Here is a 25,423-nt window from a genome sequence, read left to right as displayed (position 1 = left end):
CTGCCTCTCCCAGCCACAGGGGGATTGGGTTCTGACCCAATCCCCATGCAGTTGGGATGCAGAAGTCCCATCTGACAAAACAGCTGTCCCGGCCATGTGGGGATCAGGATGATTCCAATCAGGAGGGGAGGTGGAGAACACAGCTGCGCCCACAGCACGCACACCTCCCCCACACATTGGACCTTAGCCAGGCAGCAGTGGGCCCCCTGTTAAGCCAACTGGGAGCAAATTGCTCCTGGTCAGCATCTACATGTGCTCTGTTGCAGAGTAGCTAATACACAGTTAATCTGCTACCTGCATTTATAGGTAGTAGAAAACTGCACATTAGCTTAATTAACTGCTCAGTAGCCGCTGTGCATGGTTACATGGTAATGCCTTTCTGTGCAGTAGATTAGTCTACTGCAAAGTAAAGCATCTCATGTAGATGTGCTCAGTGATAGGCAAATCTCAGAAGGCATGAAGTTGGAATGTAATTCAAATGTTCAAAAGTTTGGATGCTTTGTTTTGAGGTTTTATCCTTTTGTACTGAAAAAATAAACTGGAACTCTCATGAGGTCAGGATTTCTTGGTCTTTTATTTATATTTCATTAATTGTTATTTTTATGATGAGTATTAACTAGAGGCCTCAGGCAGGTGTCAGGGCCCCCATGGGCTGTGCACTGCCCAAAGAGTTTACAATCGATTACATAATGGGAGGATAAGATAAGAGAGAAGCAATCATGATTTGTATAATGAGCAAGTCCAAGCTGCCTACCCATTTTCAAGTGCTTGTAGGCATGGCCTCACATGTGAGTTTGATTGTGGGATTTTAAGAACAGCTGAGTAATTTTACAGGTATGAGCAAAGGTCTTCTCCCAGGCATAGGGAACAGTATGGGAGAACAGGTAATGGAGGGGAAACTGGAAGAACTGAGCAATGAGAACTAGCACTGTTGACAGAAGCTGGCTTATCTTTTAGAGGTTATGGATAGAGATGAACTAAGCTCTAAGGGTTTCTACAAACATGATTCCAGGGGGGCACCAGCAGGCAATAGTTGATTGGGGACAGGTCCTAGCAGCCGATTGTCGACCCCAGAAGTACCAGTGGCAAAACCAGAAATGCCACTAGGGCTTCTCGGGGGGGAGGCGCATGGGCTGGCGCTCCCCATTCTCCAGTCAGTGAGGACCAATCTCAGGGGGGACACATGCCCCCCTGTGACCTCCCTATACATTGCCTATGTCTACAAGTATGTCGGTAGCAAGAGGAGAATCAGGGAAAGTATGGGTCCCTTACTGAATAGGGGAGGCAATCTTGTGACAGAGGATGCAGAAGAGACTGAAGTGTTCAATGTATTTTTTGCCTCAGTCTGCATGGGCAAGGTCAGCTCCCAGAATACTGCACCGGGCAGCATAGTTTGGGGAGGAGGTGAGCAGCCTTCAGTAGTGAAAGAACAGGTTATGTTCTACTTAGAAAACCTGGACATGTACAAGTCCACGGGGCTAGATGGGATGCACCCATCTGAGGGAGTTGGCTGAAGTGATTGCAGAGCCATTGGCCATCATTTTTGAAAACTTATAGCAATCAGAAGAGGTCCCGGATGCCTGGAAAAGAGCAAACGTAGTGCCTATCTTTAAGAAAAGAAAGAAGGATGATCCAGGGAACTACAGACCGGTCAGCAATGGTCTCAAGTTACAGCAAAGGAAGTTTAGGTTAGATATTAGGAAGAATTTTCATACATGGAAGGTAGTAAGACACTAGAACAGGTGTACTCAGAGAGGTGGTAGAAGCTCCATTTTGGGGGGTTTTCAAAACCTGGCTAGACAAAGCTGGGATGATATAGTTGGGGCTGGTCCCATTCTGAGCAGGGGGTTGGACTAGATGACCTCCTGAGGTCCCTTCCAACCCTAACTTTCTATGATTTTAAGCTGTGAAAGACCAGAAAAGTCTGATGAAAATCAAACCACTAATTTATATTCTTAAATAAGTTATTTGAAGCCTCACTTTAAAGTTCTCATTTAAAAAAAATCTTGTTCCTTGTATTTGTAAAGAGAAGACATGAAAATATTTATTAGGGACTGGGAAAAAAGGAGGAAACTATAGTTCCCCTAGGCTAAGTACAGATAGTCAAAAAGCCCAAGGCTGAATTGATTCCGTTTTTGCAGGGTAGTCTAAACTGCAGAGATTGAACTGATAAGCAAATGAACAGACATTCACTTTTGATTCAAGAAATGCGGCCACATGCCTTTAGTGGAGCAAACCAGAAGCCGGGAGGGCCTAGAGCATGCCTGCCAGCCACTACCAAAGGGAAGGGAAGAGAGAAGCCCTCAAGGCTTTCCCCCCCACCATCCCTGCTGCAGTGGAAGGGACATACCCAAGCCTGAGCCCATGCTCTGCTTGGGTGGTGGGGGGCTGCCAGGCTGAGGAGGGAGGGGTGGGGAAACAGCTCAGCTGTATGTTCACTTCCTCTTCCTGCTGCCTCCGAGGTCTCTGAGATTTACAGTCCACAATCACAGGAGCAAGACTCTGCAGAGTTGCTCATCACTTCCTCTTACTGCTTCCAGGTACCTCTGGGACTTCTAGTCTACAGTTGTAGCCAGCAGTAAGTTCAGCAGAGCAGGGAAGGGCAGATCCATACTCAGAGGAAGGGGAATTTAACCCCCCCTCCCTGGCCTCAGACCCCAGCCAGAGTTTGGTGGTGGGGAGGGGGAGAAGCAGTGAGCCAGCCAGTGAGGTAACCCTCACTGTTCCACCTAGGATGCATTGGGGTGGGGCCACCTCTGCTCTCTAGAGCAGATAGCACAGCACAGCACAGCACAGGGCTGCAAAGCATGCTGGGATGCTGTGGGATTCTGATTTAACTTGGACTGGAAGGGGTCTGCGACAGAAGTTTCATGAACTGGTTTGACTCAAATCAATTAAGTCTGATCAACCAGGCTTATCTTAAATGAGTTTCAGCCATTTTGAAACTGGTTTATGTGCACTGAGTTTCTGTTCTGTTACAGGTTTAAACCAGTTTCTGATCACTTAAACTGGTTTATGTGCAACTTTTGTCCTTAGCCATACTGAACTGAGGTTTCCATTTCCTTTATACGCTTCTGCTACCCTTACAAAAGGGTTTTGGTAGTTACAGGCATGCATACAACTCACTGGAGAGCTCAGCCAGGTCTTTTCCAGTAAACCATGTGTGTAAACAATTTAATCTTTCTTAATCATAACCTTTGTTCTCCCTTTCTCCATCCTTACCATCTGATACTCCTTCTTGTGATATACTGTCCAAAATGTAAACCCTTCCTGCGATAATCTCACTATTTGACTCCAGGAGGGTTAAAGCAGAAGCAGAGGTCGGTGTTTATGGAACTGCTTGCAAGATATAGACTTTAGATTATAGGAAAAGAGAACATGCTTTTTTGCCCTGTAAATGCCCTCACTTACATTAGGTCTTCTATGATATAAGAACAATAATAACAACAATAAGACAATGACAGATAGATGGCCCTGCTACATATACAAATTAAAGCTGGATAGAAACTAGCTATAGAGTTGTTACACATTTTCAAGCACCAACTTCATAGCTAGTTGGCTATTTTTATAGCTGGATAATCATTTTTGTCATGTGATAATACCTTTGCATGTGGGACTGATCTAAATTTATTCTGCAATTAACCAGTTAATTGTGTGATAATTACTTTGCACATGTGGCCAGTCTGAGGGCCCCTCTAGACTTTCAGATAAAGCCCTGACAGGATCTGATGTGCTATCCACACAATTGTGCCTCCTATTGTGCCACACATGCATGGCAAGAGGCATGATCATTGGATCCAGGATCAGATATTATTACATCTTGTTGCCAATACAGAGGGAGTCCAGGATTGGTATCCTAGGCTCCCCCTGCACCAGCATGTGAAAAACTTCCACAGCTGTAATCCCATCACCAATGGGACTCACAGCTGTGGCCATGCCCCCCAACTGCTGGGCTTTTCACCCCACCGATGGCAGTCAGCTGATGCAGGTCCCAGCTACAGGGGCAGACTCTGCTATGTGTGCAAATTAAAGCTGGATAGAAACCACCTGTAAAGTTAGTATACATTTTTGAGGTCTAGCTTTCTAGCTAGCTTGACCTTTCAGGGCACATCTACACATGCAGGCACATGCACCTGCAGCAGCTCAGATAGAAGCGGCACAAATTTGTAATGAAGATTTTTGCCTGGACATGCACTTTGGTATGGGGCAACTTGTGCCACTTGGGGCAAAATGACCCTGCCCAGCTCCTCCCAGATCTGCAGCCAGGGGGAGCTAGAGGCTGGGGCAACCACCTGTGCTGGCCCCAGCAGTATAAAAGTCTGCCCTGTGCTGGCCCAGCAATATAAAAATCTGTCCTGGCAAGCAGCTCAGAGCTACTTGCCCTCAGGAGCTTCTGAGGCCCAGACAGTTGGTATCTGGAGACACTATCCCTTGTGGCCCCTGCACCCTCTACTCACTGTAACAGTCTGGTAGTGGGGGCTGCTGCCTGGCTGTGACCTGCTGCCACCTGCAATGGCATCTTCCCCCTTGGACCTGTGGCCCCATGGCTGCATGTCTGCCAGACCAAGATGGGGTGCCCCCATTCTGCCATCTGGGCAGCCATTGCCTAGAAGATGTGCTCCTTGAGTTGGCCCACTTTGAACTGTCAAAGTATGATCTCCTGGCCCCAAATGGCCAAGAGGTCAGCTACCTTGCCTGCCCTCTAGCTGGGGTCCCAGTGCCAACCCTGGACAGGCTCCTTTGCCTGGGTCTTGCCACTTGTCCCACTAGCAGAAATCCTATTGCTCCCTCTTTAAAATTGCAAATTCTTTGATAAGAAACCCAAGTTCTTTCAAAAATACACAAAATAGTGTTCATCCGCTATTAAAATGAAACACCACTACATAGAGAGAGATCAGTTGGGCAATGTTTTACTGATATATTTATTTACAAGCTTAAAGCAATTTGGAAGCCTACCAGTGCCCTATCATCATAATAAAATAAATTCTAAATATCTATACACTTTGGCATTTTCTTTTGGGTTTTTTGTCATAGAAAAATCAGAGCTGCCCCTACCCACTTTGCTCACTAGGATGTGCGGCACTGAGCAGCACTGATATGCCAGTGCCCTGCCTCTGCCCTTGCCTCTCACTCAACCCACGCCGCCCCCTGCAGTCCTCTCACTCCTGACCCACAGCTCCTGCCTGCCCCCACTAGCTCCCTGCCAGATGCAGGACATGGTCCAGCTGCAGCTGTCCCACCTGCTGCTTTATGGCTCTCAGCAGTGCCAGTCTTTGCTGTCCTGCTCCCTGACCCATCCTGGGAAGCCCTTGACTGGGGATCAGGGCCTAAGCTAGGCCCTTTTCTTCCAGGCTGGCCTCCCCCTGCACAGGCTGCTCTAGGGGGGAAGAGATACTATTAGCCTGGCTCTGGCAACCTCTCCTACCCAGAGCACACCCCCACCCTCAACCCCCGTGTCTCTCTGACACACTCCTGCTGCCACCTCCACCCCTCACTCTAGCCCATCATGCCCCCGAAGTGGCTCCTAGGACCAGGAGCACCCCCCAGGCTGGGGCTGCATCTCCCAGCAATGGTGTGGGCACAGGGCATGGCTGCAGTGTGGCAGTTGCTCCTGCAGCTGCAGCTTCCACCAGCAAGTCCCAACCCATCCCATGTGGCCAGCTGGGCACATGGGGTGTGATATTTGTGGGGAAGATGTGGGGTTTAGGGGGTGGAAGGGATGTGGGGGGTGAGGTTTGAGAGGTGGTACAGGGCTTGTGTGGGGATTTGGGGTATGTGGCTTTGTATGTGTGGGTGAGGGGTTTGTGGGGGTGGCTTGGGTTTATGGGTGGATTATGAAGGGACTGTGGGTGTTGGGGAGAAGTGTGCCAGATGCGAAAGTATCTCTGGAGGTCTTGCATCAGGGAATAATGGGGAACCATGCCCTGCCCCACTTTTTTCTGGGGTGGTTTGTTTTTTGGGAGGAATTTTTTTTTTTTTTTTGATACCTAGAATTCCACGAATCACATTTAGAGAAAAATTAGAGGAAAATTAGAGCAAATTTGGAGGGAAAAAAATGTTCCCCGCACTGAAAATATGCAGATATCATCCAGTTTGTTACCGCTCCAGCTTGAAGCTGGGCCAGAGTCAGAACATAATTTGGCCTCTTGCATACCATCATGTTTGGGGCCTCACACACTCCACCCGCTCTCATGGGGCCTCTGCCATTCCACCCATTCCTGGGCGCGCGAGAGAGAGAGAGAGAGATAGAAACCCTAAGCGGATACTGTTCTGTCTGTCTTTGTCCGAGAGAGAGAGAGAGAGAGAGACAGACACACACACACACACACACACACACACACACACACACACACACACACACACACACACACACACACACACACACACCTCTGCTCCCTAGAGCTACCATGTAGGCCATCAGGCTCATCTTTATACTCCTTGGCCAGCTCTGGCACAGCCTGTTGGGTCTCTCCCATGACGCTCATCTGCACAGTGGCTGGTCAGTTAGCCAAACTATGGGCTAACTTTGCTCCTAGCCCCTCACTGAGCAACTCATCAGTCTTCCCCCCCACCCCACTTGGGCCAACCCCCTGCCCCTTCCACTGGGACTCCAGGGTCATCCACCCCTATTGGCTCAGGTGCCTCTGCCCAGCATGCCTGGCCCACCACTCCAGGGTCCAACACTTCTATAGGGCTCAGGTGCTTCTGTAAGCATGCCTGGCCTACCTTACTCTCTCAATAACCCACCAGATGGATGGGGCTGGGTTTAGCACCCCTACCCACCTTTCACTGGGAAGGTGACCTGCCTGGCATTTTGGGGGGGCTGTTCCACCACAAACAGCCTGACTAGGCCCCCCTTTCCCAGCAGGGTGCAGTTTCAGGTCATGCCCAGGACCAGGAGCCTCCTGCCATTCCCATAGTTCCTACTTTTACCTCCAAGAAGTTCCATGAACAGCAGCATATTCTGGCATTGTTACTCCCTCAGCAGCTAACAGCAAACTGCTGGTCCAGCTCTGAGAGCTGGACTTTAAAATGGCCACCCTCATTAAGCACCTGCGAGCTGCCTGCTCCCATCCCTTAAGGTAACAGGCACCCAAAAAGTGCTCTGTCACACTAGGCCATGTCTGAAGGCTTTCAAACAGTAGGGTATAAGTGGTTATAGGTTTGCTCTGAGGGAGTTGCACTGTGGTTCATTTACTGCCATTACATTAAGTATTTCCCTTTCCTAAAAGACAGGATGCTTTTCACCCCTTTTCCTTTTACCTGGTCCATCCAGACATTTAAACTATCTGGCCAGAAATATTACAGTATTTCTGTAAAAGTTGTCACTGCCACACATCAAATCACTTCCCTTGCTATTGTCTGTCTTCTGAGCCTGCATCTGAATTAGTCCTTAGAATCCCAAGAAAAGAGAAATATAGCATAACTAAACTTTCACCTGAGTTAGTCATAAAAAAGCAGGCAGATCCATTATTTGTCCTTTTATTTAGTGACTTACTCCTTTCTTAAAGATATGCAGGTGCAGTGGTTAGTTCTAATAACACAACCAGTGTAAACAGATATCAAGTGCATAGTTCCTACTTAGGTGCCTAGCCTTTACTGAAATCAATAGTAGTTTAGTATCTAAATACCTTGGGAAGAAAAACCTGCAGCATGCTTATGGGCTCGGCAGTGCTACACTGGCTAGCACTACGGACGAAAAGGACTTGGGAGTCATGATTGACCACAAGATGAACATGAGCCTTCAATGTGATGCTGTGGCTAGTAAAGCGACCAAAACTCTGGCTTGCATCCATAGATGCTTCTCAAGCAAATCCCAGGACGTCATTCTCCCATTGTATTCGGCCTTGGTGAGGCCGCAGCTGGAGTCCTGCATCCAGTTTTGGGCTCCACAGTTCAAAAAGGATGTGGAGAAGCTTGAGAGAGTCCAGAGGAGAGCCACACGCATGATCAGAGGTCAGGAAAACAGACCTTATTATGAGAGGCTGAGAGCTATGGGACTCTTCAGCTTGGAAAAGCACAGGCTCAGGGGTGATCTGGTGGCCACCTATAAGTTTATCAGGGGTGCTCACCAGGATCTGGGGGAATGTCTGTTCTGCGAGGGATGCCCAAAGAGTAAAGAGACTCAGGGTCCCAACTGCATATGATGGAACTCTAATTCCCTTTATAAGTAATGACACTAGCCTTTCAGATTTTCTGAACTTCCTGGGAGTATTTATTATATCCATAGATACAGATTATTCAGCAGGTGATAACTGATTTATTACCAATGCTTTGCATCTTATTGGTGTGTTTTGACATAGGTAAACAAGATTAGAAAAGGAATAGGAGAGGGAAGAGGATGGTAGATGCCATTGAGCATGGGGGGAAAGAGGGGTGTTTATGTGTGGTATGATCTGCCTGCTCTGGTGGGGCCTAGGGGTGGGGAAGGTAATAAAAGGGCTCAACAACCACCTTGACTCAATAGAGAACTCATGGACTTCCTCTGTCTAAAAAGAGAGGCGTATAAAGATGGAAGACAAGAATAAATGTAAGCAAAATAGATTTAATAGATTTCTAGGGTTGGAAGGGACCTATTAGAACATTGAATCCAACCCCCTGCTCTGGGCAGGAAAGAGCGCTTATTACTATTGTGCAAGAGTGCATGGGTAAATCAATTTATATCAGTCCATTCAAGATACATAGAATAATTAACTTGAATAAATTTTACTGGGATTATTACCCTGCCCTAAGACCTCTGGGTCAGAGTCAACATGCCTTCCCTAGGAAAGGAGCTTTTACTCCTGCCACCTCCTCAGTACAATGGATGAGGAACCCTGTTCCACCACCAACAACAACAAAGAAAGAAGAGGAAAGAATAAAGAAAAAAAAATTGACATCAAAGGGGCAGGGCCACTTTAAAACTCCCAGCCCCGTGTGATGGCTGCTTCCTCACTCTCTTTTGCTCCACCACCTCTGGCTTCTCTCTCCACTGCCCAGCTGTCCCGGTCAGTTCCCCCATGTGTCAAGCCCCTAGTTTTGGTGGTGGTCCTCCAACCACCTTGGTCTGTGGGTCTGCCCACTTCTCTGCCATCATCCATGAGGTGCTGATGGCTGTGAAGACCTCTGGCTTCTCTCTCCTCCACCATTTGTGGTTCTTCCCTGGCTGTCCCTCTCTGGGGCCAGAAATATCTGTTCTCACACTCCCTCCATCAATCGAGAGGGAGCACATGCTCCAAAAACATGGCTGCATGCTCTCTACTCCAGACTGACTTCTCTCAGCACCTGAGGTAAGTACTTCTTGTTCACATTCCTCAGAACTTTCCTCCTGTCCCCCTTTCTTCCCTTCACACTCTAGAGCTCTGGAGGCTTCAGAAGAGTAAAGCTAAGTACAGAGAGCCACAAAGCCCAAGGCTGAATCAATTCAGTCTTTACAGATTAGTCTAAACTGTGTAGATTGAGCAGATAAACAAGTGAGCAGACATTCAGTTTTGATTCTGGAAATGCAGCCACATGCCTCAGTGGCTTAGGCCAGGAACTGGTGGGGTGCTAAAGCATGCCTCCCTGGCTGGAGCAGACAGCTTGGGCCAAGGCTAGCCCACCCACCCTGTGAAGGGGGAGTTTTTGGGGAGGTTCAAAGTGTCCTGGGATGCTGGAGGACTATGAGTTAACCTGAACCTGGAGGGCATCTGGGGCAGAAATTCAATAAACTGATTTAACCTGAATCTGTTAAGTCTGATACTATATCCATCCAGGTTTATCTTAAATTGTTTTCAGCCATTTTGAAAGCAGTTTAAGTGCACTAAGCTTCTGTTGTGTTACAGATTTGAACTAGTTTCAGATCAATTATACTGTTTTATGTGTCCGTAGCCTAAGAGTTTTACTTCTCTGTTAAAGAATCAGTTGACTTTGTTTTGTGCAGGGAGGCTGGTGCTGGGTGGGGAGGGGGTGGAAGTGGGGCGGAGTGGCATTGGTTTGGTTTGGTTTGGTTTGGTTTGGTTTGGTTGTGCTTTGACTGATATTCTTCCTCCAAAATTCTGCAAATCCTTACAGATGCGCGTTGTAAAACAAATTTCTAACGCAGATTGCATATACTATGATCTCTCCTGACATGTCCTAGTGAAGGGATGGATTCAGTTATCTAATAGGTCTTTTCCATTTCCAGATACTATGATCATATGTGATATCTCTATGTGGAAATCAGCAAGCTGGACAACTTTTATTTAACCATCAGAACAGGGGCAGGTGAACCAGAGCTTGATTTACTGTTAGCAACAAAATTTTGAACTTCAGCTCATACTTTATCACTTCATCCCTACCCTTTCTGTATGGAGTAAGTATTGTTGCTGTGTAAATATGGGAAGTTCAGCTGTAGAGACCAAAAGCCCACATGCATTATTTTTAAGGTGCAGCACCCAACTGTAGGAAGCTGAGGGCTTCAGTCAACACCCTGGTTTGGTTGCAAATGGATTAGAGTTAATTTGCTGATAAAGTAAACTAATTTAGCTGATAACTTCAAGTTCTCTGTTCCTTACATAAGAAATCAGTGCATTTTTCACCGTAACGATTCCTCACTGCTAATTTGGCCCCACCTGTCTGCCATAATGGTGTGAAATTGCTACCTCCTCTACTTATATGCAGATCACTCTTAATACTGTTTGTACACCAAAATTTTGTAAATGGATTTTGTTTACTTTTCTGTAAATAATAGAACTGCTTTTATTAGAGATACAGGGAAACTTTTTCTTCTTTCTGTTTCTGACTATTCTGTTCCACAGCAGCATTTGCACATATCATGTATGCCAGCAGTTAGCAGAACATGTTAGAAACTTGCTGTGTTGGTTGTTCTATTAGAAATTAGATGGCTGCATGGTGTCCTGTAAGGCACTGATTACAGTTTTGCTAGATGTTGTCATTTAAAACAGAGGGCCTTAGTAAGGATTTTTCCCAGTAGCACGTATGGCAAGTAACACAACAATAACAGGATATTATGATATATGACCTGTGACAATGTTTATTGCATTTCTGAGTGCTGCCAGAAGATACAGGAGCTGATTTGCCACAACACTGAATTTGAGAAATGTAGCATCTTATGTTTATACAGTGCTTTTCGTCTATTGTACTTTTAACAAAAACATCACTGAAATGTACCATGGTCTAAAGAGCATGGGAGGGAAGGGAAATTCTCACCAAGCTCGCTAGGGTAAAAACTTCTTTTAGGGAAAGAACCTTTGGACTATTAATGCAAATAAGTTTCATAACATAGGAATTCTTATAGTGGATCAGCCCCAAGTTTCATCTAGTCCAATAACTTGTCTTTAATAGTCATTAAGAGTGGATGCTCCCAAGCAAGATGGAAGAGACGTTGTATCAAACAGACAGAGTAATATATTCCCTCATATTAGATCTTCTTCTAATTCCTTACTTGGCAAGGTGAGGTTAAACCATGAAGCATGACATTTAATATGGCTTCCCAAATTTTTAGTATTATTTTATTTTATTATTTAGTGAATGCAAATCCACAAAGCCAAGCAATAGCCTCCTCATTAATTGAGTTCAAAGTTATTAATCTACCTCTTAGTTTGCAGAGGAGACACTCCTCAGTGAGGTGCAGCATTGTTTGTATCTCTCCAGAAGTGCATGATGGGTTAGCACTGAGGTCCCAGCAGTGAAGGTTGCCTGTGCAGGGGCCTTAGCCTATTCTGAACCTGTTTAGCAAGGACCACTCTCACTGTGATATTATTTAGATCTGTTTTTGTTATCCATTTAATATTCAATCATAGTTTCAGTTTTCAGTTTCAGTAAATAATAATATATATTATTTATATCAGTTTTTGTTATCCATTTAAATATTCAGTCACAGTTTCAGTTTTGCTAGACTTTTGACTCAAAAACATTTTGTGGCAAGGAATTTTCTAGTCTAATTACACAATATGTGAAGAAGTTTTTCCTTTTGTTGTTTTTGAATGATCTACTCTTTTAGTTTCATGGAAGGGTTTTTTGTCCTTGTACCGCAAGGCCGAATAAAAAAGATACTTCATCTGTCTTCCCAAAACTATTCAGTATTTTCATATAATTTTTAACATGTTTTCCCTCATCCATTTTTCTTTTAAACTAAACAGACCCAGTCTTCTTCTTGTAAGAGTTTTTCTTTACTCCTACACCAGGGGCAGGCAAAAATTAATATTTATCTGCTCCTAGCTGCCAGTCAGAGTTGACAGAGACAGGGGCAGTAGGACCCAAGGGAAGCTGGCAAGAGTCAAGAGAAAAGCCAGCCTGGACACGCCTCACCCCCAGTTCCCCCCCCCCCCCCGCGCCCTGCCAGGCCCCCAGAAGCCTCTACCTGCAGCTGCTTTCCCTGCACATGGCTGCTTCAGCACTACGTGGCCCCCAGCTGCATTGCTGGACCATTCGTGCATGAACCCACTGGAACCCCAGGGCCAGAAGCAAGAGGGAGGTATGTGTAGCGGGGGGTGGCAGTGAAGGTGTATGTGTATGTAGTGGGGGAAGCACAGTGAATGTGTGTGTGTGTGTGTGTGTGTGTGTGTGTGTGTTCATAGGGTGAGTCCCACAAGCACCCCATCATACACATGTACCCACACCCCTTTGCACTGCCATACACACAGATCCTCACACCTACACCCCCTCATATCCCAGCCATGCTTCCCACACACAAACCCCCTACAAACTCCATACCCACCCACATACTCCTTCTCCCCACACCCACACCTACCCAGCCCCACAAATCCCACACACCCACATGCTCCTCCACATACCCACACACCCACAGCCCCCCCACAAACCTATACCCATTCCTCAATACATGCCCCCCACACCTCCACAGATTACAAGAGTAAGACTTAATTTTAAGTTATTGTGTGATCACCTCTATGTACACTACACAAACGCATGTAAATCAGGACAAAAATTTTTTTTTTTAATCAAATTAGTGAATGTTGTAGATACTTGCTTTATATATATTTATGTAATTTGGTATTTTATGGCAAAACTCCTCAATGAAATAGTATTTCTGGGGACAAGGGGAGGGGCTTCTGATGGCAAAGGTCAGGGGTTAGGGGAGGGAACTTCCCATCCCAAGATGGCAACCAGGGGGCGGGGCACCTGTCAAGGGGCAGAGCTCCCCATGTGGCCCTTGACAGCTTGCCAAAACTTGGTAAACAGCCCTCTGCCCAAAATAATTGCCTGCCCTTGCCCTCTACATTTGCATTGCCCTTCTCTGAATCCTTAGTGATAATGCAGTAGCACTTGAATTGTGATGATTACTGCAAGAAGCTACACCATTGGCCTATATTGCCTGAATTATAGCATTATATAAATTATTCACCGTTCTGTTCCTAACATGAAAGTATTTGTACTTTTGACCCCAGCTGCACTTGAAGCAGAGGGCTTCTCAGCTATCCCCTGGGATTGCCAGTTCATTTAAAAATATAGATGTTGTAAGAACACGTGAACAATTTAACTCCAAAATACAATATTTTAAAATAATCAACACTTAACTTCATTGGTCATTATGTTACCCATTTGCCCTGCTTGTCTAGATCTCTCTAAATTTCCTTTCAGATCTCTCTGGACTTCAGTATTCTATGTACCTATATGTTACCTGAGAATATGGCTACCTAGCTGTTCATTTCTTTTTCAAATCATTATATTAAACAGTCCTTGACTAAGTAAAAAACTTTGATGTTTCCCTGAGATTACCTTTTTACAGTTACAATAAATGAGTCTGTATTAGCACTTTTAGATAAGCGGTTACCTCATACCCTTTTTTTGATCTATGATGATATTTGGCCTTTCAGTTCAAGACCACTTGGTTTCTTTAGAACCCTTTTATAGGGGACTTTATCAAAGGCCTATTAAAACTCAATACTTTATGAATACTTTTGACAAATTATAGTAGATAAGTCATGATTTTCTTTTGATGAAACTTCACAGGTTAGATCCTATTGTATCGACATCTTATAGGCTTTTTTTTTGGTGCTCTTTTGTCAGTTATTATTTCAGCTAATTTCCAGGTACAAATTTAAGGCTTAGTCTTCTCTAATTTTTCAGATAACCTCTACTGTTTTAAAAAATATATATCAATGCAACATTTATCACCTTGTAGCCCTTTCATAATTGAGTTTCTTCAGTACTTACGGTTGTTTACCATCAGGACCTGGTGACTTACTGCTTTTTAAATAATGAATTAACTCCAGCACTAGTTCTTCTAATACCTCAAATTATGAGTGTATTTAATCTTTCTTACCAGAAAAGGGGAAATATCAGGTTAGTATCTCATCATCCATCCATGGCTTAACTTGTCTATCTTAATTGACTCCTGGAATATACTCCTTCTACCTCAGGCTTCCTGTGTCTAATATATTTGAAGAAACTTGTGCTGTTTTTAAGCCTCTAGCTATTTGATCTTCAAAATCCATGTTACCCTTTCTAACTTCCCCCTATATAGTCTGCTGTAATTTATGTTCCTGTTTGTTGTTGTTCCTAGATTCATATTTCCAAATTTCTGTTTAAGTCAAATTTATTGTGCTTAGCAGCAGCGCCATCAAACAAGTTAACCTTTCCACATGTGCTACCCCCTCTCCCCAGATTGAAGTAATGTAGCTGCACATGTCATTCTGGGAAGGAATCTAGTTATCCCTGCCAAGTCATGGTGTCCTCTGTTCTTTGGGGGCTAAACATCTAACACCTAGCTCTATGAACATAGGAGTTTTCTCCTTCCTTTCTTGATTCCTTCTTTGTTCAGTGGTATATGTGTCTTGAGACTCAATTATTGTTTTCTTAAGAAGCACCCTACTATGCCTAAAGATTTTTTTTTTTAGTTTTGCCTGTAGGGCTTTTTTTAACTAGTCTCCTCATTTGCATGTTTAAAATGTGCAGCCTGGAGGCTATTCAGTTTCATAGGTTCTAGTTTGCATTTTCAGTGGTAGTAAATGGACCTTTGCAGTTTGCCATTGTCTAGCTTGATACTGAACACAGGAATCCTTTATTTGTCCTTAAATGTCATCTATTAGATTTGTGCAGTTACATTGTGCCAGCAAAGCTGTAATGGGTCCTAGATGCTACATGTATTACAGCAGTTCTTCTGAAACGCTAATAAATGTCATTAAAGAAATAAGGTATGGTTAAATAATACAAACAGATGAGGAAAGGGTCAAACAGGTCTTATCCGAAGACATTAAAGCATCATATCAAAATTGTTTTTAAAGCCAAGGCAGAGCAGGCAAAAAATATTTTGAAGACTTTAAAAACCTCTTTCTTAATTTAATTAATTATAAAATGCAAATGATAGTGTGGGTATGTGTGTGTGTACATACACATGCGTGCATATGTGCTTTTGTTTGTATTTATCAATGGTGCCCAACCTGCCGTCCCTGTGGGCTGGATGAGAGGTGCAGGGTTGGTCCACAGGTCAGATCCTGTGTGGGGTTGGCATGTCGTGTCAGTTCACATGCAGAGCTACAATATCCAGCCTGCTCAGTTCCCCATGAATCTATACATTTGGCAGCAGGAGCATGGCAATTGATGTTGCCACTGCTCCCCTACCATCAAATTTCTGGACCCATGGGCAGCCTCATTGACCAGATGACATTGTTCCACAGGCTGGAGGTTGGACATCACTGGTATAAACTCATCTAAACATTAACTCTTGTTATAGGTAAGTATAGATAGTCAAGAAGCCCAAGGCTGAATTGATTCAGTCTTTGCAGGTTAGTCTAAACTGCAGAGATTAAACTGAAACAGAAGTGAACAGACATTTACCTTTGATTCAGGGAATGCAGTCACCTGCTTTCAGTGGCTCAGGCCAGAAGCCAGGGGGCCCTAAAGCATAGCTCTCTGGCACATAGCCAGGATGGGCAGTGTGTTTGCTTCCTCCTCCTGCTACCACTGAGGTCTCTGGGATTTGAAGCCCCAAATCTCAGCAAGAGTATTCTAAAGGGTTGCCTATCACTTGTTTTTCCTGCGTCCAGGTGCCTCTGGGATTTGTAGTCCACAGTCACAACCAGCAGTGAGTTTGAGCAGGGGAAGGAGTGTTTAACCCCCCTCCAGCCAGAGTTTGCCTGGAGAAGGCAGTCCCCACCCCACCTGCAGACCAGGCTGCATCCTCAGCAGGGCTTGCCCCCCCTCCTTTGTCAGCCAGCCCTCACTGCTCCACCTACAGAGCAGAGGTGCAAGGGCAACTCTGCTCTCTGGAGCAGACAGCCCAGCCCAGCAATACAAAGCATGCTGGGATGCTGGGGGACTCTGATTTAACTTGAACCAGAAAGGGGTCTGGGACAGAAGTTTCATACACTAGTTTGACCCAAATCAGTTAACTCTGATACTATATTCAACCAGATTTATCTTAAACCAGTTTCAGCCATTTTGAAACGGGTTTATGTGCACTGAGCTTCTGTTCTGTTACAGATTTAAACCAGTTACTGATCACTTAAACCAGTTTATGTGCAACTTCTGTCCCTAGCCAATAAGGTTAAAGAATATATTAGACAAATTTTGTTGAAGCTCAAGTAAATGGCGAATTATTTTAAAAATGGATGAGAACTCCCCAGCTTGCTAGAAATGGTGATGCCTGGTATGTCTAACTTGCTGTTAACTGACTCTATATAATCAATTTGTATCTTAATACAAACAAATATCTACTTTCTGTCATTTATCCTGGCAGTTCTGAATAAGGTTTGGGTCTGATACTTAAGCCTATATTCAGTTACTCCTGTTTTTAAACTTCAAGTCCACTTCTCTGTAATGTATAAAATAAAGTAATATTACTCCAGGTTATTATACTGTCTGTTATCTGATTCACTACATTTTATGGAGAGGCTAAAAACTGTTTTCTCCCTTTTGCACTCCCCAAAAGAAAGCACTCATTGCTGGAGAGTACGCTCTGATTCTTTTCAGTGTCCTCTCTTCCTTCATTCTCATTTTGTTCCTATTGCTCCCTTTTGCCTTGCTTTCCTCTTTGTGCTTTAAACAGCAGGAACAGTTCTCCCTGCTTCACTGTGTCCTTTAAAAATAAACAAACAAACCAAAGAAAAAGACTTGACAGCTGTCTCCATGTATGTTGTCCTGTGCTTGCCTGCAGCTTCCGTTCTTCTTGAAAAAGTTGAATCATGTCTCCTGTGTTTCTTTTCTTCACCAACAATTAAGGTCTCTCCAGGATCTCTCCAGGCAGACAGATATTCCTTATGGCACTGTCTTGGACTCCGCAGTCTATGAGCACATTCGAGTAAAAGGGATGAATCCTTTTGAGAGGGACAGCATGTATTCCCAAATGTGGCGGATGATTAACAGAAGTAATGGCTCAGAGAACAATGTGCTGGAATCAACCGCAGGCATTCAAAAGGTATGGGACATGGTTCACTGTTTTCCTGGCTCTCACTGATGCTTTCAAGTAGAGCTGGATTTTTTAATTGTTGTTTTTAATATTTGAGGTTGCACTTGCACATAGAATAATCATCTTATCTAATCTTGTCTAGTAGTTTGTATTGGCCTTTTATGGCACCAGAATGAGGATTGCAAGCTCTCAGTTAAGTACCTCAGGGGCAATCTTCTACTACATTTTAAAATTTAAATGCAAAAATATTTACTGTTAAAAGAATTAGGGATTTATATGTATGAAAAAAATGAATTCGCCAGAATATAGTATGAAAATAGGATCACTGAAATCTAGTAGCAGAAGATACTGCAGTACTAAGAGCCTGCTATAGTTTGGAAAAAAAGACATGGATTTATTTTTAAACATCTACCTCTGAAAATGTTGTCCTTCAGTTACAATTCAGAATCATATATGTTGTGAGGAAGGCAGACTGAGAAGTGTGACCTAGGCCTGGTTAGCTTGTTTTTTTTGTTTGTTTGTTTAAAGAAAAACCCTGAGGTCTCTTGATTTGCTGAAAGGAAAATAAAATGATGTAAAACTCTTCTCTCTGGTACATTTTTAATAGAGTGTCTCCCTGAAGTTTTCTTGACTGATATTTGCTTGACTCTTCTTAAACCATCACTTCATGATAGGACACAGAATGAGAGTGTAAATATTTTTTCACTGGTGACTCAAAAGGGAATGTAGCTATGTAAATAAGAATAGACTTTCTGTCACACTAACTCCACATTTTTGCCTTGTAAAAACAGCATGTTCTATAGATTTGATATTAAATTTGAAAATGGGGAGATATAATTATAATAGAAAACTTCATTTTTGCATGTTACCTTTTCTAAGCTTCAGTTATCTAATTTCTTTTTTAGATTTATCAAAACCAGAAAACTTTTCCAGGGTTGTTGCCTTTTCTCTCCTGAAATTCATTTGTTAGGGGATCTGTCAAATCTTGAGTATTTTGATACTTGAGAATCTTATACAGGCAAAATTCTGATTTTTTTTTTATAACTATAATGCAATTTCCTATTGGTGATCTCTTGATAATAAATGAACTACAGGATAACAAAGATTGTTTGGGAGTTTTTAAAGTCATTTCACCCACAATCATTGCAACAAAAATTGTATTTCTCCATATTTCCCAGAGACTAATCAACATGAATAAAGAGGGGGCCTGGGGAAAACATTTTTGAATCCCTGCTAAAAGGTGTCATAAAATGAAATGTTTCTGATATATTTCTATAGAGCTGAAGGAAGGGACAGCCAAGGATTGATTGGTCATGGAAAATGGCATTTTTAAGAAAATGCATTTCATTCATTATTCATTTTTAAAATACTTATAAACCTGGGAAGCTCCTGTTTAAAAAAAAAAAATCCATCTCTCTGGTTTGCCTGCCAAAGTTATACCAAGGGTTTCAGGAGAATCAGAAACCAGAGCACATCAAACACAGCTGTGGGTTGACTAATGCCCTTTAGCTGAGGAAAGTAACCAGTGTATCACACTGGCAGGTAATTCCAGATTACAGTCATCGATTTCTAATTCCTGAAAACATGGCAGTTGCTGTCTTTAAGCTGACAGAAACAGGATTGTCTGGGTTGTTTAGTTTCTCATAGCTTTACTTTCCAGGAATACGCAGTTGCAGGTGATGGGATCAAAGAACCAAGCTTTAACAGAAGATCAGCTGGCCAGCCAGCCTTTCATTTGCAAATATCAAATGACTGCAGAGGTATTCTCAGTGAATATATATGCATCCACATATGTGTGCACATGTGCACACATGCTTTCTTCTTCTTCTTCCTCCTTTCCACCACGTAGGAAGGAGAGAGAGAGAGAGAGAGACCCCTTTGTTGTTTGGGTAGACATTAAAGAGAGAGTTTTTTGTAGACAGAATTTGGCTTGCCCAGGAGGAAAGTTATCTTGATAAACTCTATCTTTCAAGAGCTACTTGAGTCTTTCCCACTTACTTGGATTATACATGTGGTGTTATACTAATCCCGTGCACCAAGAAAAATTAAAATAAAAACTGCAACTGATAAGAGTCTCCACTAGGCTGTGTTGTGTCCATGAAGAGACTTCTCTGTTGTAGAAAGAGGACGTATGCAGTGAATACAGTCTGTGTATTGCAAAAAAAAATCTTATTATCTTTGTATTCCTATTCTTACTGGAAGGGTGTATAGTCCCCTATTTGCACCCTCCCAATCCTGAATTAAAGTACAAGTCACCCATCACAAAGGGTTTCTAGGTGGATGGCAGGAATAGAGATGCTGTTTAAAAGCACTTTGTCAAAACATTCTTAATACATCTTAAAATCCTTTTCAAAGCGTTTTGTTTTGTTTTCACTCTGTTAAATACAATGTTATTGGCATTTTTCTTTTATACTGAAGGAAGCAGCAATTTGAATAAAGTATTAGGGAAGGAAGCCAAATTCAGTGACGGTTTTCACCTCATTTAGTTCCACTGATTGCACAGGTGTTTTATCAGTGACTTCAGTGAGAATTGCATCTGTGTGAATGAGAATGCAATGCAGCCGGCATTGATATTTCTCTAGCCTTTCTTGGATCACAAAATCTTCAAGGTCTGCATTGTCATGCTTACCTGAAACATAAAGGACAGGGCAGCTTGGAGAGTTTCATGCATAAAATTTCTCTTAATACTTTCTGGCCCTATTTCTTCCCCCACAAATCAGATTAAGGTGCATTTGTTGTTGGACATGCACTCGTTCTTTCCACCTCCGTAGCATTTAACAGAATTCAGTCTGGTTATTGAACATCTGGATAGATTCACTCTAAACAGATTAATAGAGTTGCAAATACTTCCATATATGTGACTGACCAAGAAGAATTGGCATATTAGATTTGGTCTTGACATCCGTGTGTATTGTTTCCCACTCTTTAGAAAGAAAGGGAGAAACAAAGAAAGCAAGTAAGCAAGCAAGCAACTGAAATCCTGAAACAAAAGTATAGAAACAACGAGGGTTTTTTGCCTAACTGCTTTTTCAAATCTGAATAATAGGAAGGCATTTGTATTTCTGTATTCACTTGGACTAGTCTTGAGAACATGTGCTTTTATCTCTTTTTTTCTTTATTATTCCTAAACGTTCAGTATATTCCAAATTGATTTTCCTTTTTTGCATATGTTATGAAATATGCATCTCATTCAGACAAAGACTCTACATTTCCATGGCAGTTATTTATTCTGAGAGGATTTACCAGGACCAAAGGCATGCTTGCTTAAACACTCATTGACAGCTCCAAGAAAAATCATATAGGCGCTTAAACATATCACATTACATACCTCTTTACATCTTCTTAAAAAGCACTTTACCCTACTTAATCCCCTGCAAGGCTTTCCTACCACTGGAACGATTACTGTTATAATGAAACACTTCCTTTGTGCCCTTGTCTGATCTTTCGCCCCTTAAGAATAATAGTGCCTAATGTCCTACCCTGCCCTCCTTGTTCCTCAGTGCATGATATTCTAGCCTAAAGCACCTGAATTTTTCTCAGCAGCATGAAGTGGAAAATTCCTTCCCAAGCTGCATTGCCAGAATCATAATGTGTCTAATACCTCTGTATATTTAACTCAGTATACATGCTATTTAGCCTGTAGGAAACTGGTAAATTACTGTCAAGTGAAATAATATTCATGGAGTGTGCAATAAGAGATACTTGTCTTTGCTTCTTAAGTCTGGAACAGTAATAGTCCTCCTTGCATACAGACGCAGGCAATATCAAAAAAAGTTTCATCCTGAGTTTATTGAACAAATATTCCCTTAAACTCCTTTTGAAACTGCAGGAAAAACCATGTGAGCAACAACTGCTAGCTCAGTTTGCCTAATTGCAGTGTATGGAATTATATTTTTCGGAGAATATGGTTATAGCAGTATTATAGCTCTTATACCATGGTATAACCTACCTAACATGGCTTAGTTCTGCTGATTCCCACAGGAAAAAAATACTATCAACAATGGTCAGGGTAACTGTAAGAGAACCATGTTAGCAACACCCAGCATTGGTTCTGGTTATTGTGAATATGTTTTCAACAGTACTATGGGCAGAAAAAATTCTACTTCTGTGGATGGAGTCAGAAATCCTCCTGGATGTGGTAACTGACTTACTAATTAATCCTCTGTTTGAGCTCTAGTGACAGGTGTGGTAATCAAACTGAAAAACCAAGGAACACATGTGGGCTCATAGATCATTGCTGTGACCAGCTGCAGTATTCACTACAGTTGGAGTTGGCAAATTAAAAGACAATACAAGAGAAAGTTAATCAATGCAAACTAAAGAAATGTGTTGTGCACTAAGATGTTTTGATTTCCACCTGTAAGCTAGCAGTCCCAGGAGACTGGATGCTTGGGGGTTTGGAGATGGGTCAGCAAAATACCCAGTGTTCTTGTCCTAGTGTAGCAATACAGGCTTTCACAAGACCTTTAACCATTTTGGCCACTGCAGTCTGTCTAGTTATGTAGCAGCTAAAGTTGGTGTGAGGAAGATGGTAGGAATAAACAAATTAAATTGCTGCTAAGAATGGAAGGGTGAATGAAAATGCTGCAGCTGTACTTTAATTCAACAGATACCCTAATTCTCTACCAATTCACAGAAGAGCTCCAAAATACCTCTTACAGTAGAGTACTAATTAACAAGCCTTGTACAGATACCAGCGTTCCTCTTACAGGAAGATAATCTGGTATCACTACATAGATAGGTGAGCCATTTGACTATGTTCAGGAGCATCCTCTGGGTTTTTATAGTTTGGGCTTTGCAGCTGAAGATGAAGTTTACTTGCTTTGCAATTGCCTTCTCCTGTCCAGTCCATGACTTGGAGCTGACAGGGCCCTGAGGGTATAAAACACACCTGCTCTACACTTGTTTGAATAATAGTAGGTGGTCTGGCTGTGTCTCTTCATATAGCTTCCTTTTTCTGCTAAGCAACTATCAACATAACACCTGAGCCAGATTTACCAGTAAAACACTGATAATGCTGACAGGAGGAATGCCTAATCCACTGACACTTCATTCAGTAACGTTTTTAATGTCTTGTAGCTTGTCAATGTGTCAGTTAGTGGGAGTTGGCGGGGGGGATGTTTTTTGGCAAAACATATCCTAATAGTCTTATTACAAATTATATTCAGTTTCCCTGAGCTTTAAGACTACCTTGCTGGAAGCAAAGGTGTTTTCTGTAATCCTCAGTATCATCTTTGTACATTAAAAGCTTAGAGTTAAGAATTTGTTTAAATAATCTTGTATCAGTGCAGTGATATAGAATCCTAAACTCCTGGCCAACAAGCACTGCATACACAATGTATTCATACATTTCATAATAGGGAGGTAGTGCATCTCATAACATGTGGACTAGTTCAGATGTCAATATGTCATGGCTATACTATGTTACTGTGAACAAACAATGAAGATGTGCTGTGCAAATCAAACAATATCTATGTTCAAGAAATTGCAAATTTTGGACCAGCTAGGAATTTTCAGTAAATCTTAGTCAACTTAAAGGTTGAGGTGAAAATATTGTAAAAGCTCATGGTTTGGGTTGAGCTTTGCTTTGAATGTTTTGCTTCACTCAAACTGGAAATTCAAGATAAAAGTTGCAGAACATAAAACCAAAATCAAAACAAAAAGGAAACTCACACACATATACACACACACACACACACACACACACACACACACACACACACAAAATTCTATGCTGACAACTTCCAGGTCTCACTCTCTGCTTTAGCTCTGTCTTCTCCCATCCAAAATGAATTTTTGGCCTGTCCCTTGCAGAAACCCAAATATAAGCTTGAGTTTAATGTGGACTAAATGAAACTCTGTCATTCCCACCAAGCCACTCCCCCATCATTTTTTCTCAGTCATTGTGGACTATATTGCCATTCTCTCTGTTGCACAACCTAGGACTTAGGCATCATCTTGTGTCTCGTCCTCTGTACATATGCTTACATCCAATTTATTACTAAATATTGAGTAATCCTTCCACATAATTTCCTTAACATACTCATATAGTCTGTCAACAAAGCATTATCCTAACATCATGCTCATCTTTTTCTTTGCCTTTTACAAATGCAGTCTTTCACCATTGATAGCTATTCAAAATGTTCCGACAGAAATCACTGTTCTACTCCATTGCTTTGACCATGTCACTGCTCTATTTTCAGCCCTTAACTACTACGTTACTCTTCTCCATAGCATAAAAAATAAATGACTTGTTTTTATTTTCAAGGCCCTTCATGGACTATCCTGACTTTCCCTGTCATTTCTCATTCATATTGAGATATTAGCTCCTTCCTACTCAATCACTTGTGCCAGTCTTCATTGCTCACTTACTAAGTTTTCAAACAAGCCCCTTCATGCTTTCTCCCATGCTGCCCCTCATGGACCTGGGTTCTCTGTAAATAACCACAAATCTCTGTCCTTAACCTGCTTCAGAGTACTCCTTAAAACCCTCCTTTGCTGTGATGTGCACAAAAAAGTTGACAACACTTAGGACTTTGGCTTGCTGAAACCACTGCCTATTATAATGATTAATATTATTTAACTGTTTTGCAGACTGCCCTAGCTGTCTATATCCAGCAGTTACCTCATTTTATACCTAGTCTCTGCTCCAAAGAGTTTATAACCTATTTTGTTTTATGTTTGTACAATGCCTCGCAAAGTGTGATTCTGGTCCATGACTAGATCTCCGAAGTGGTATGGTAAAATAGATAACAAAGATCTGTCATTACCCAAAATCTATAGTTCTTTTCTAGAGAGGGTTGCCTCTAGCTTTCCCACTTAAAGAAAGGGTGGCAGAGAGAACTCCTCAAGGAATGAGATGCACAATGAGAGGGACCCCATCTGTTTCCTCCCAGGGACCAGATAATCCAATGGTAATGGATGATAAAATGCTTGCTGTTTCTCTCCCTGACCCATTCTTTATCCCTTTAGTTCTTTTGCATCAGAAATAGCTCAAAGATTAAAGTTCCACACTACTGACGGTCATTATTTCATGAGGCCTACTTTACAATTCCTTGCTTTGTTACTTCACACAATCTGGCTACCTGGCATATTATATCTCTAATGTATAATACCATAAAGATTGTTCCAAAAGCCATTTTTTAGCTGCTTAACTACATGCCAACGCATCAGCTACTTTTTAAGATCCTTCTTCTATTGCTTTTCTGCCTCCCTTTCCAAACTTTTGTCTGAAGTGCACTTTAGGAGCTGGTGCCATGGACTTATAAGGACCTACCTCTCCCTCTATTAGTATTTCTTTCCCATATTCATTCACTCTCACTCGCACACAATTTTGAAGAGTACTGTCAACTAAATTATATTTAGAACCTATATAACAATATTAAAGCTGCTATGCCTACAGCCCATAGATCCACCATTGGTAGAATTGTACTCCCATTCATATTGAAACAAAACCATGCCTCAAACTAGCAAGACTCTTTTACTGAAAGACCCATCCAAACCAAATGTGCATATATGTGCAAGAGGAGCACAGTAGTCTGCAGATTTTATCGGCATGTACTTCTTTATTTAAAATGTGGTAGGTAGGATGGCATCATGTAGTTTTCACTTAAGTGTCAAGAAACAGTAAATATTGCACTGGTTTTTCCAGCATACATCAGTGCAAGACAAATAATGCACTGCAAGCTACTCAGTATGAAATAACAGAGTGCTACTTTCAAAAGTTAAAATTAATTTTGTATTAGATTATGCTTTGGCCTTTATAGGTGTGTCCACACGAGCGTGCATATGCATCTTGCAGCATCTCAAAGCCCTTTGAAATTCTGTAAGAGGTATGTGTGGGAATGAAAAAATGTTCCTTGTGCTGCAGATTTTCAGCATGGGGGCAAAATTAGACCTCTGGATATCCACAGGTTAAAAAAAATGTGGGGTAAAAAAGCTGGGCAGGGCATGGTCTTGGACCATGCCCCAAGACAACTGGAGGCTTGGTCCTCCAAAGAGATGCCCTGGTAACCAGCCAGAGCATCTCTATAGCTGGCCCTTGCCCCAGTGCTGAAGCCAGCCCCACCCACTCCCCCAGCCCCCCCCATTGCT

At 42.5% G+C, this 25,423-nt stretch overlaps 1 protein-coding gene across 1 annotated transcript in view; it reads left to right on the top strand.

The window, feature by feature from the left end:
* The window catches only part of GRID2 (glutamate ionotropic receptor delta type subunit 2), a 1,378,694-nt gene that overhangs the window by 1,164,621 nt on the left and 188,650 nt on the right, over window positions 1-25,423 (top strand). Inside the window, exon 13 of the mRNA XM_025199482.1 lies at window positions 17,143-17,338. Coding sequence (XP_025055267.1) covers window positions 17,143-17,338 — 196 coding nt within the window. The remainder of the gene's footprint in view (window positions 1-17,142; window positions 17,339-25,423) is intronic.

The sequence above is a fragment of the Alligator sinensis genome, unplaced genomic scaffold (assembly GCF_000455745.1).
Source record: "Alligator sinensis unplaced genomic scaffold, ASM45574v1 scaffold194_1, whole genome shotgun sequence".
NCBI classification, from domain to species: domain Eukaryota; kingdom Metazoa; phylum Chordata; order Crocodylia; family Alligatoridae; genus Alligator; species Alligator sinensis.
This window is presented reverse-complemented; position numbering and strand designations above follow the sequence as displayed.